At 53.2% G+C, this 13,320-nt stretch overlaps 1 protein-coding gene across 2 annotated transcripts; it reads right to left on the bottom strand.

The window, feature by feature from the left end:
* Positions 1 to 10,484: 10,484 nt before the first annotated feature.
* On the bottom strand, positions 10,485 to 13,314 carry LOC102418243 (class I histocompatibility antigen, Gogo-B*0103 alpha chain-like). Of its 2 annotated transcripts, none has more exons than XM_006108868.2 (7): positions 13,188 to 13,314; positions 12,680 to 12,955; positions 11,814 to 12,089; positions 11,575 to 11,694; positions 11,107 to 11,139; positions 10,925 to 10,972; positions 10,485 to 10,771 (listed from the first exon to the last, which is right to left on the bottom strand). In XM_006108868.2, the coding sequence occupies exons 2-7, from the start codon at positions 12,933 to 12,935 to the stop codon at positions 10,767 to 10,769; spliced, it is 738 nt and encodes a 245-aa protein (XP_006108930.2). In that variant the 5' UTR covers positions 12,936 to 12,955; positions 13,188 to 13,314; the 3' UTR covers positions 10,485 to 10,766. The 2 variants fall into 2 exon arrangements, with proteins under 2 accessions (XP_006108930.2, XP_023604994.1); XM_023749226.1 differs by having other exon boundaries at positions 12,680 to 12,929; positions 13,188 to 13,301.
* Positions 13,315 to 13,320: the final 6 nt, after the last annotated feature.

Raw genomic sequence — 13,320 nt, 5'->3', positions numbered from 1 at the left:
GGGCGAGGGGAAGCCCGGTATCCGGAGGTCGGGGCTGCTAGCCAAGCGCCGCGCTGACGACACCGGCACGTCCAGGTGACCCGTGCCTCCCGCAGCAGCAGACGCGCCTCCGGGCGGAAGCTCGGCGCCCTCGGCCGCCGCTTCGGCAGCGGACAGCGGCCGGCGGGGCCTCGCCTCCTCGCCCGCTGGAGCCCCCGGCTGCCCCTCGGCGGCGACCCCTTGTCGTCCGCGTCGCTGCCGGCCATGCGCTCCGAGGCCGCCGCAGCGCCCGATCCCACGCCGCGGCCGGGAGCCGGGAGCTGGGAGCCGAGGAGCCCAGTCCCCGGCCGCCTCCCAGTAGCCGCCGGCCCTCGAGGGGCGCGGCGGAGCTCGGTCCTGGCCACGGCCGGGCGGCATCTGGAGCTATTGCGCTCGGGGGAGTCCCCGCCGCGCCCCGCTGCGCCCTCCCCTCCAGCCCTGGGCGAGGTGCCGCCCCGCTCACCCTGCGCGGCCCAACAGGCGCCGCTTCCTGCAGAGGGACTGCTGCGGCAGTGCCCGGGCGGCGAGGAGCAATGTCGGGGCGGGTGCAAAGCCCATCTTCTCTGTGGCTCAGCCCGCCGCCTCCGTCTCAGGCTCAGTAAAGAGTAAAGCGAGCAGCGACGCACCTGACCCTGGGCCTCTCCTCTCTTTTCAACACTTACCCAGTTCATGTAGGGAGCTATTTCCCCCCCTTATAAAAACACACTGGTGGGTGAGCACATACAGTAGTACTGGTAACTAAACATTCATTAAGAGAAAGTTAATTTTAAAAGAAAAACAATAATATTATTGATTGTGAACATTTATCAAGTGTTTATCATACACCTCACTCTCTGCCAAGCAATTCATATGCACTTCCTCATTCACTCAGTTCAGATAATGAAACTATGGCAGCAAGAAGTAACTTGTCCAGGTCACAGAGACAGTACCTGGTCTGAGCCCACACCTGTCTGATCAGAGCCCAGGCTCTACCAGGGGGAACAGAAAGACAGCTGTTCATGGCTAATGTGACCCCTCCGTGGGGTGTTCCCTCCCCCCTTCCCACACCACAAGCAGTGGTTCTCTTCATGTTCCTACAGCACTGTGCTCACCCCCTCCTTCTCCTCTGATCACATCAATGCCAGGTGTGTGTCTGACAAGGTGAGCTGGGTACATTTTCACTCATGACCAGTGTTAGGAAGCATATACTCTCCTTTCTCATTGCCATGAGGGTGGTAACAGAAGCAGGAGAATAAATACAGAGTTCAGAAATCTGGTGTTGGCTACTTATCAGCGATATAAAGTAGGGCACATTATTTAACCCTTCTGAACCTTAGGTTACTCAAATGTAACGTGGGAATAATGATGCCCGTGTTACCCTGTAATGAGAATTAATGTGAAATGTGCCTGTGTGTCTGTGAGGTGCTGGCACAGTGCCTAGCACAGCACAGGTGCTCAGTGAGCATTCTTCTCCTCACCTCTCTCCTGTTCAGTCCCCTGACCACCTTGATTCTGAGTCTTCTGCTCCACCTTATATAGCATTCCAGCTGTTAAGTGTTACCTGTCATGGGCTGCATTCGTTATCTATTACTGTGCAACAAATGGCCCTAAACTTTGCAGCTTGAAACAACAAACATTTATTATCTCAAAGTGTCTGTGGTCCAAGGATCCAGGAAGTTTCGCTGCTGGTTCTGGTTCAGTCCCTCCTGAGACTGCAGCCAAGATGTCAGCTGGAGCTGTGGTCATCTCAAGGCTCCAGGCCGGGAGCATCTGCTCCAGGTTCACTCATGCGGCTGTTGTCCTGCTTTAGGAGGCTTGCTTCCCAGCTGACTCATGTGGGTCTCTCCACTGGGCTGTCACAGCCTATGGCAGCTTATTTCCCCAGAGCACACAATCCAAGAGAGAGCAAGAGAGCATCCAAGATGGAAGCCATAGACTTTTTAAGAAAAAATCTTTATTGTTGAAGGTATTACATATGTCCCCCCTTTCCCTCACTGACCTCTTCCAGCTGGCCTTCACTCCCCACCTCAGGCCTTTACCCTATTGTCTGTGTTCATGGGTTATGCATATATGCATACAAGTTCACTGGTTGATCTCTTCCCACCCACCCGCCCTCCCCGGCCTTCCCTCTGAGGTTTGACAGTTTGTTAATGCTTCTATGTCTCTGGATCCATTTTTTGTTCATCAGTTTATGTTGTGCATTTTTCCACGTATGAGTGAGATCATGTTATACTTACCTTTCTCTGATTGGCTTCTTTGTCTTAGCATAATGCTCTCTAGGTCCATCTATGCTGTTGCAAATGGTAAGAGTTCTTTCTTTTTCACAGCTGTGTAGTATTCCATTGTATAGCTGTATCATTTTTTTTTTAATTCACTCATCTGCTGATGGGCACTTAGGCTGTTTCCAAATCTTAGCTATTGTAAATTGCGCTGCTATGAACATAGGGGTGTGTATATCCTTTCTGATTGGTGTTTCCGGTTTCTTGGGATATATTTCTAGAAGTGGGATTACTGGTTCAAATGCGAGTTCCATTTTTAATTTTTTTGCGGAAACTCCATACTGTTTTCCACAGAGGCTGCACCAGTCTGCATTCCCACCAGCACTGTATGAGGTTTCCCTTTTCTATACATTCTCCCCAACACATGTCGTTTGTTGATGATAGCCATTTTGGTAGGTGTGCTGAATAGCAATCTTGAGAAAGAAGAACAAGGCTGGATGCATCAAGCTTCCTCATTTCAAACCATATTACAAAGTATAGTAGTCAAAACAGTACGGTATTGGCATAAAAACAGACACAGAGATCAATGGATCAGAATAAAAAGCCCTAAAATAAACCCATGCATATATGATCAATTAATTTATGACAAAGGAGGCTAAACTATTCCATAGGAAAGGATAGACTCTTTAATAAACTGTGATGGAAAAGCTGGAAAGCCATATGCAAAAGAAAATTGGACCCCTATATAAGACCACACATAAAAATCCATTCAAAACGAATTAAAGACTTAAATTTATGACCTGAAACCATAACACTCCTAGAACAAAACGTAGAGCTTCTTGACAATGGATTTTTTGATTTGACACCAAAAAGAAAAGGCAACAAAGCAAAAATAAGCAAGTGGGACACATCAAACTAAAAAGTTTCTGTAAAGCAAAAGAAACCATCAACAGAATGAAAAGGTAACCTATGGAATGGAAGGAAATATTTGCAAATCATATATATGATAAGGAGTTAATATCCAAAATATGTAAAGAACTCATACAACATGCCCTAACCGGTTTGGCTCAATGGATAGAGCATCGGCCTGCGGACTGAAAGGTCCCAGGTTCGATTCCGGTCAAGGGCGTGTACCTTGGTTTCGGGCACATCCCCAGTGGGGGGTGTGCAGGAGGAGGCTGATCAATGTTTCTCTCTCATCAATGTTTCTAACTCTCTATCCCTCTCCCTTCCTTTCTGTAAGAAATCAATAAAATATATTTTTTTAAAAAGAACTCATACAACTCAACAGCAAAATAGGAAACCATCCAATTGAAAAATGGGCAGGGGAACGACATAGACATTTTTGTAAAGAATTCATTCAAATCTCTAATAAATGCATGAAACGGTGCTAAAAATAACTAATCATCAGATAAATTCAAATCAAAACCACAGTCCAAATTGCACCTGTTAGGATGGCTATCATAAAAAAAGAAATCAGAGGTGTTGGCAAGGATGAATAGAAAAGGGAGCCTTGTAAACTGCTGGTGAGAATGTATTTTGGCACAGGCACTATGGGAAACAATATGGGGTCCCTCAAGAAATTTTAAAAAGCCTTAACAGTTTTGGCTCAGTGGATAGAGCGTTAGCCTGTGGACTTAAGGGTCCCAGGTTCGATTCCAGTCAGGGGCATGTACCTTAGTTGCGGGCACATGCCCAGTGAGAGGTGTGCAGGAGGCAGCTGATGTTTCTCTCTCATCGATGTTTCTGACTATCCTTCTCCCTTCCTCTATGTAAAAAAACCAATAAAATATATTTTTTAAAAAATTTAACAACTGCCATATGTTCCAACAAGCCCACTTCTGAGTCTATATTCAAAGGAAATGAAAATAGGGTCTTCCAGTCATATCCAAATGCTGCCTGCAATAAAATATTATTCTCATTAGGTATGACAAAAAAAGAAATCCTGCCATTTGCAACAACATGAGTAGATCTTGAGGGCATTATGCTACATGAACTAAGCAAGACAGAGAAAGACCAATACTGCATGGTATCACTTATATGTGGGCTTTTTAAAAAGTTCAAACTCATAGAAACAGAGAGTAGAAAGGTGGTTTCCAGGGGCTAGAGCAGGTGGGAGGGGCCAGTCCATGGGGATGAGGAGGGAGGTGGTGGACAGAGTGTGAGAGCATCCTCACTGCTGGGTGGTGCCTGTCCCTGCTGGACAATGACCACAAACCGAGTTCCTGTGAACAGACCCATTTACTATGTCACGGTTGTGCAGGTTCCACATCCCACATGTGCTCTCCGGGCTAAGCACACGTGTGGCCAGGCCTCTGCTCCTCACTGAGCCCACTGCCAGGCTCACTCACTTGGTTGTGTAAAGGCAGATTCCTGCAGATGGGGGACTGACGTCCCCGTCTCCCTGCTGGCTGCCAGCTGGAGCCCTCTGAGCTCCCAGAGGATGCCTGCGGTCCTGGACCTTGGCCCCTACAGCACACCCAGGCCTTCCCCCATGTGGAGCCTCTCTGACTCCCCTCCACCCCATCCCTCCTGCAGCACCTGTGCCTCCAGCCAGAGAAACTTCTCTGCTTTCAGGGTCCATGAGCTCTAATTGGCCCACCTAGATCTTCCAGGACAGTGTCCCCATCCAAGGTCCTTCACCTTCATTACCTCGCCCTCGTCCCTTTGCCAGATCAGGAAACCTCCTCACAGGCTCCATGGATTCCGGGTGGACATCTCTGGGGAGCACTGTTCAGCCTTCCGCATCTGATTTTATTAAAATCATCGAGGATCAAAGGGGGAGCCCTCTGGGGAGGGTGACAGTGAGCCAGGAGCTGAAGGAAATCAGGAATGGCCACGGGGCCCACAGCGAAGACCTACAAGGAGGGGACTTGGGGCTCAATCTGATGGCAGAAGATTCATAGGAGAAAATGTTCAGGGAGGAGTGAGGAACATGGGGCACCAGGTCTGGGGAGGGGAGACACCCCATAGGAAGATACTACAGAGGGAGCCGTGTCCCAGGGAGACCAGGTCTCCCTCAGAGCTACGAGGTGCAGGAGCATCCTGGGAGGGCTGTGCACATTGGGCGGGTCTTGGGCTGAGAACCCTGGGAAGGGCAGTGGGGAGGTTTCAGGAGTTGGGGAGGTGTTGTGCGAGGAGACAGTGTGTGTGTGTGTGTTTTGGGGGGGTGCCTGTGCAGAGGAGCATGTAGGGTGTTTGGGAGACTTGAGTGACCGAGACAAACAGGGACAGGACAGAATGAGGTTAGTCCTGGTGGATTCAGGGCTGATGGTGGTGGTGAGTGTGTGAGAGAGGAGGTGGGAGGAGCACAGTTTGGGGGCTGTCACTTGGGCTCTGAGGATGGAGATGAGGAGGTTTAGGGTGGCCGGATCTTCATTCCAGTGTGTGGAGCCTTTCTGGATCAGGGGGCGGATGCCTGAAGGAAAGGAGGGTCGTAGAGGATGTGCATGGGCTCATTCTGGACCCTGAGAGAGGGGCTGTGCTCACAGGTTGTCTCAGGGACAGCTTGGGGTTGGAGCTGTGACCTCTGGGGCTCCAGGTGTGACCCCTGGCACAGGGGCCCCTCTGCTGTCCTTCTGGGGGACAGAAGGCCCTGGGGAGCTGGGCTTTAGCCCCAAGAGTCCCAATGTGCATCTCCTCACTGTGGAAGATAGTGTAGACAGTGAGATGTTGTTCCCAAATAAGAGATGACTTTATTTTAAAAACTGAGTTTGAAAAAAATCACAAAACAGAAACAGGGAATAGAAGAACATGTTTCTACTTTTCAGGTTCCCATGGTGGTGTCCTCTAGAGATTGGAGAGAGGGATGGCAGTGAGCAGATGGAAACCTCAGAGATGGCCCCTGGCTCCTGAGAACTCTTCTTAGTCAATCCCTGTCCTGTCCTGACCTTGACACTGTGGAGCCCAGGACTCGCCAGAGCTTCTTCATCCCCCTCGGATGCCCAGCCTTCAAGTCAGCTCCTTCTGACCCACTCACAGCACAGCCCCAGCCAGGGAGCAGGCAGCCTGGGGAGCAGCGCGTCGGCGCCCCCGTGTGTCCACAGGGCTGAGGACAGAAGAGCCAGCTCCCCTTTCTGCTGCTCAGCCAGGACCTCCCAGGGTCCTCTCTGCTCCCAGCACCAGAACAGGGCTTTGAACGCAGGAGGGGGGCCCTGTCCTATGTCAAATTTGGGGTGCAAAGTGTTTCTCCAAATGCACACTGATGTTGATGCTTCCTCCCCACTGAGTCACCGTGGACGCTGCCTCAGGAAAGAGCGAGGTCTCCTGGGCCATCACCGCTGGCTCCCAGGTCCAGCTGCAGCCCACAATCAAACCAGGAGTCCTTAGTCTCCCCGATGGGACCTTGGACACCCAAGAACCTGTCCCCTGTTCCCGCTGCTGCCTGTGGAGCTAGAGCACCTTCCTCCTGGGAACTAGTGCCACTTGTCTCAGAGCTTGGGATGGGGCTGGGGTGTCAGGCCTGGAAAGGCAAGGATGCCCCTGAGGAGGTCAGGATGGGGGGAGTCAGCATGAAGAGGGGTAGAGTTTTCAGGAAGGAGAGCAGCAGGGGAGGGTGTGCCATGGGCCCCCTTGCTGGTGTTTGGAAGGGGTCCTCTGGGTCACAGACAGCAAAGGGCTGGGCTGCCCCTGTAGGGATGAGCCCTGGTCCCAAAGTCCTGGGGTTTCCAGGGTCCCACTAACTGGGCCAGTGCCCCTGCCAACTCTGAGCCCTGGTCCCAAAGTCCTGGGGTTTCCAGGGTCCCACTAACTGGGCCAGTGCCCCTGCCAAGTCTGAGCCCAGCGCCAAGCAGCAGGCCGTCCTATCCGTCAGTGGTCCCTTGTGATTCCATTGTTTGCTCCAAGAACTGTATCTGGGGAAGAGTGTCAGAGAGCAAGCCTTCAGAGATGTTATTATGGGGACCAAGGGCCCATGTCCTAACTCTTCCACCTGACTCTACCCCATGGCAGAGAGAACGACACGTAACTCCCAACATCATGTCTCATAACTGGTGATGAATGCCCTCCCTTCTCTTTCTGAGGAAAAATGAAACCTTTAAATGTGAATGTAATTCCCCACCCCACCCTGAGCTCTGGCACTGGCCTCAGTGGTTCCCAGGCTGGCTGAGCCCCAGGATTGCTTGTGAGCTTCTTACAAAACCCCCAGCCTCTCCCAGACCACAGACCCAGAGAATTAGGCACAGACAGGAACCACCTGTGTAACACTCTGCAGGCGAGGCTGACACACAGACACGGGGATCCTGGTCTGGGTTCTCGCTGCTCAATGTGGGATCTGAAGACCAGCAGCATCAGCACCTTGGGATAGAGCCAGACTCTCACACTCTGCTCCAGACGTCCTGAGCCAACAAGAGGTGCAGGTGGATCCTGCGCACAGGATTGTTGGGGGCGCCATGGTCCCTGTGCCTTCTAGACCCAGAGACAGAACAGTGCAGTCGGCTCTGGTGTGTGGTCTGATCAGACGGCTCAGCACTGGGTCCTGGGTTCAGTTCTGCTCCCTTGGTCTCCTGTAGCCATCAGTCCTTTGGTGACCTTGTCCGTTCTCCAGGCTTTCAAGGTCATTTACCTGTGTCGCCTCCCAACTCTGTTTCTCCAACCAACATCTCTCTTGTTCTCCAGACTCATCTGTCCAACTGCCAATCCGACCACTCCCTTGTGTTGCTGACAGACACTCAGATCCAGCATCTCTTAAAATGAAGGCCTGTGATGCCCCTCAAATAGGCTGCTCCAGAGTCTCCCCATCTCTGCTAATGGGAACTCTGTCTCTCTACGTGTACCCTCTGAGATTTTTGGTGACCTTGATTCCTCTCTCAAATGCCCCAGATTAACCCTTAGGCTCGCTCTAAAGTCCATCTTCAGAAGGAACCAGAACCCCAGCATGCCCACTATTTCCACCGTTCACCCCTGGAAGCCTCTCCAGCCTGGAGCCCCTCACAGACTCCTCCTGCCTCCCCACTGTCCCTCACCTCCCAAGTGTTCTCAGCTCAGTAGCCACAGTGATCCTTTAAAGAGGGAATCAGGCCGGGCCTTTCCTGCTCTAAACTCTCCTGTGGCTCCCTCCTCACTCAGAGCACAGTCCCCGCCCTTCTTCCATCCTCCAGGCCCAGGAGGTCTGGCCTTGTCTTTATCTCATCTCCATTACTCTCTGCTCCATTCCCACACTGGCCTCCTCCCTCTGAAACCAGACACACTCCTGTCCCAGGCCATTCTCACTGGAGGTGCCACTGCTGGAAAGGACTTCCTTCCTACATCCTCAGGGATAATGCCACATGTCCTTCAATGCTTTCCTCAAGCCACCTTCCCAGTGTGTGTGTGTGTGTATTATTGATTTCAGAGAGAAAGGGAGAGGGAGAGAGAGAGAGAGAGAGAAATATCAATGATGGGAGAGAATCATTGACCGGCTGCCTCCTGCACGTCCCCTGCTGGGGATTGAGCCCACAACCCTGGCATGTGCCCTTGACCAGAATCCAACCCAGGACTCTTCAGTCTGCAGGCCATCGCTATATCCATTGAGCTAAACCAGCTAGGCCATGTCTGTTTGATTTGGGTGGCCAGTCAGTGTATATATTAAAAACAAACAACAAAACACCCATGGTCTGTGTCCCCCACAGCCACACTTGGGATTGCCTTCTCCATGGCATTTTTCCCAGAACCGTTACCCCTTGTCACACAGACGCCTTCCATGTTTACTGTGCTTTTTCATTCACTCTGTTTATTCCCACACAACGTATGTCCCACAGGAAAGCATCTTTTCTGATTGTCTTTCAATGGTCCCCACATGCAGAAACACTGTCACACATCTGGCACACAACTAATACTGGTTCATGAATGGTCATTGTAGAGCACCTCCCTATGCTAGTGACACATCTTCATTAATGTGGCCTCAGACCACAGCTGTCCTGTGGCAGCTACAGCACAGCGAGCTCTCACATTGACATCAGGGCACCTGCTCTTCCCACAGAGCAGCTCTCCCTGAATCTACAGGAGACTCTGCTTCAGAAATCCCAGGGTTCCCACTGCAGCCAGCGCTAGAGGGAAGGGCAGGGAGAGAGGGTGGGTGAGCAGAGCAGAATTCTAACAGGAACTTACCTAAGAGACGAATTACAGGACCCCTCCTCCCTGCTAATTCCAGGACCTGGTTCCTTGGAGAGTTTAGGAAAAGATAGAAAGAACAATCAATTCCTAGAAGGAGCGAAGAGCAGGATGAGACTGAAAATTCATCTCTCCATACCATGGACTCTTCTGTGCAGGGACCCCTGAGCCTTGTGGGCACAATGACAGACAACTTATCTCTGCTGATGTTGGATAGGGGACACTCAAAAGAAGAATGAGACCAAAACTCATAACAAGAACACAAACAGGCACAATCCTCTACACCAGTGGTTCTCAACCTGTGGGTTGCGACCCCTTTAGCAGTCGAACAACCCTTTCACAGGGGTCGCCTAAGGCCATCCTGTATATCAGATATTTACATTACGATTCATAACAATAGGAACATTACAGTTATGAAGTAGCAACGAAAATAATTTTATGGTTGGGTCACAACATAAGGAACTGTATTTAAAGGGCAAGAAGGTTGAGAACCACTGCTCTACACAAACAAAGAAACAACAAATACAGTCCCAGAAGATAAGGGATGAGGGCAGGGCCCAGGCCTGAGCCTAGGCCCTAGGCTGACCCGGACACGGGAAGGCCTTGCTGCCCACGGGTTTGGAGATGTTCCTCATTAGGACAATTTACAAGGCCTGGGGAGGTTTGAGTCCCTGTTATGGAAAGTCCTGGTGGGACAAGGTTCTCCTGAAGTGAGAAGAACAAAGGAGCAGAGAGGTGACCCAGCTGAAGAGACCAGGGAGCCAACTGGGCACAGCCCTGACCACACTCGGTCCTCACAGCCTCTCCTGTCCCCCCTGCAGCAGCCTCAGCACAGCAAACACACAGGTCCTGACCAGTTCTTGGGGCTTCCATTTATCTCCTCTCAAATTTTAGGATCTTCTCCTTAATTTTTTTCAAAAATGTTTTATTAATTTTCAAAGAGAGAGGAAAGAAGAGGGAGAGACGGATTGAAACATCAATGATGAAAGAGAAACATCCATTGGCTTCACATGCATGACCCTGGTGGGAACTGAGCTGAAATCTGGGCATATGCCCTGGAAGGGAATCCAACCATGACCTCCTGGTTCCTGGGTGGACACTCAGCCACTGAGGCACACCAGCCGGGCTGTTCTCCTTTAAGGAACCCATCACCCCTTCATGGCAAGAAGTGAAGAAGAATGCAAATCCAGACTCTTATTTTAATCAGGCAGTAAGAAGCTGCAGCTGAGCGCAACAGGCAGTAAAAACAGGAATGGGGAGGGCCCAGCCCCACCTCTACTGGACAGGAAAGGCTGGGGAGGGGGTGTAGTGGGCAGGGGTGGGCCATCCTCCCACCTCCTCTCGTTAGGCTGATAGGAACACACACATTTAGATGCCATTTGCAGAAAGTAACCAGAGGTTCTTGAATCACAAAGTAGGAGCGTGAACAAATCTCTCATCACTCAGTCCCGGACAAGTGCCTCAGGCTGTGGAAGAAAATGATCATGAACAAACCCAGTTCAGTGGCTGTAAGCAGTGACCTTCTCAACAGCCCACCGCAGGCTCACTATGTCCCAAAGAGTCCCCATCACCCAGTCCTGTCCCTTTTGCCCCAACCCCTGCTATCGCCAGGGTCTCACCTTTAGAAGCCGAGAGAGATACATCAGAGCCCTGGGCACCATCGCTGCCTGGGGTAGAACAAAACAGGACGGAGTCAGAGCCCCCAGGAGAGGAGACTAAGGGAGGAACTATGGGGGTGAGGTCCCCCATGGGATCCAGTCTGTACTATCACAGGATCTCAGGGGTCACCCTCCATACTCACTGGCAGCCTGAGCATAGCTCCCTCCTTTTCCACCTGTGGGAAGAAAACATCCCGTGAGAAGACAGGGAGGACCCAGGGCCATGAGGTCCTAAAGGAACTCCTAGTCCTGGAGCCCAGAGAAGTTTCCAGATCTGTGACTACAGACCCAGTGCAGGATCAGGAAACCTGAGGAAACTACACGTGTGGGGACTGGACCAACCACCCTCCTGGAGGTCTGTCCTCAAAAGGACCTTCCTCCCTGACCTGGGAGTACTGGGAACCAGGCCCCATCACTAGAATCATCAAGGTGATGAATCTGTCCCCATTCCCACACGTGTCTACTAAAGAGTGAGTGTCAGCAAACAGGGCCCCACACTGGGCAACCACACGTGTGGGGATGGTACTTGCCATTAATGAAGCAGAACACACTTCCACCTGGGCTGGCAACCCCCAGTGAGACAAGAAACTCAGGCCCCACCCCTTCCCTACCTGAGCGCTTCCTCCTCCACATCACAGCTCCAGTGACCACAGCTCCAGTGACCACAGCTCCAAGGATGACCAGGCCCACAACCAGGCCCACAGGGGGGATGGTGGCCCAAAGAGGTGGCTCTGGGAAGGGAAGGGGAGGTGAGGGCCCTAACCCCCAGGCCTCAGCCCTGACCCCACTGAAGTCCTCCATAGGCCCCTGCCTCCCTGAGAAGAGGCTCTGTGCCCAGGACCCTCCTCACCCCATCTCAGGGTCAGGGGCTTGGGCAGCCCCTCGTGCAGCACATGGCACGTGTATCTCTGCTCCTCTCCAGGGGGCACCACCAGGGCCACCCACTTCTGGAAGGTCCCATCCCCCGCAGGCCTGGTCTCCACAAACTCTGTGTCCTGGGTCTGCTCCTCCCCATCACGCTGCCAGCTCAGGCTGATGTCCGCAGGGTAGAAGCCCAGGGCCCAGCACCTCAGGGTGACCTCACGGTCAGAGATGGGGTGGTGGGTCACGTGTGTCTTTGGAGGGTCTGAGGAGAAGGGTGAGGAAATTCAGGGACTTGGCACTGTCAGGGGACCCTCCAGCAGCTCTCATGTGACCACCTGAGCGTGGACAGGGCACCTGGGGTGGGCGTGGGAGCACACAAGCACCACCAGCCTGGACAGAGCACCTGGGGATGGTCTCTCCTCCTTAGAAAGTTCTAGTCAGAGTGACACAGCCCAGGGCAGGAGGCAGGTCTCAGGGGGAGAAAGGGATTTCTGGTCCTGTCCTGGGTGGAGGCCAAAGGACTCAGAAAAGTCGGTGTCAGACCTCAGATGCACTGGGGGAGGGGGAGGGAGCAGGGCCTGAGAGAGCATGTCCCCATGGGTCCCAGAGCTACTGCAGGGTCAGTGGGAACCCGCTGCTCATTTCCTTCAGGCTTGGTCTCCCCCTCTAATTGTCCCTGAGAGACTGCACCCCTAGGTGTCCCTGAGAGAAGGGCGGGCGTCACTGGATCTGAAAAAGCCAGGCGGACTCAATCTCCTGGCCCACAGGAGGGGGGTCTGACACTGACCTGTGTCCTGTCTCCTTGTTGAGCCCCAGCCCCAGGGGAGAGGAGGGAGGCCCAGGCCCTGGTACCTGCGCGCTGCAGGGCCTCCTTCCCCATCGCCAGGTATCTGCGCAGCCACTCCAGGCACCTGCCCTCCAGGATGTTCCTGAATCGCTCAGCCTCATCGGCCTCCTCCCACTTGCGCCGGGTGATCTGAGCTGCGGTGCTGGTCGCGGTCCAGGAGCTCAGGTCCTCGTTCAGGGCGATGTAGTCGGTGCCATCGTAGGCGGACTGGTGGTACCCGCGGAGGAGGCGGCCGTCCGGTCCCATGTCACAGCCCTGCATCCACTGGATCGTGTGAGACCCTGATCCGCCCCGAGGTCAGTGTCGCCCACTGAGCTGCGTTCCCGCCCCGCCCGCGGGGATTAAACAGAAACTGAAAGTGAAACCGAGTCCAAGTCCCGGCGGGCTCCTCCCGGGTGTGTCTATGGCGGGGGGAGGAGGGGGTTGGGGTGAAGCTCGTACTCGGACACTCGGGGCGACCCCGGTCCGTCCGTGGGGATGGGGGTGGTGACCGGCCCGGGCCCCGTGGCTCACCGTCCCGGCTCTGGTTGTAGTAGCCGCGCAGGTTGTGCAGGCTCCCTCGGAAAGTCTGTGCGGTGGCCTTGGCGTTCCGGGTGCTCAGGTCCCAATAGCCCGGCTCCACCTGCTCCACCCACCGCGCCCGCGG

This window comes from Myotis lucifugus, unplaced genomic scaffold (assembly GCF_000147115.1).
Source record: "Myotis lucifugus unplaced genomic scaffold, Myoluc2.0 scaffold_4036, whole genome shotgun sequence".
NCBI classification, from domain to species: domain Eukaryota; kingdom Metazoa; phylum Chordata; class Mammalia; order Chiroptera; family Vespertilionidae; genus Myotis; species Myotis lucifugus.
This window is presented reverse-complemented; position numbering and strand designations above follow the sequence as displayed.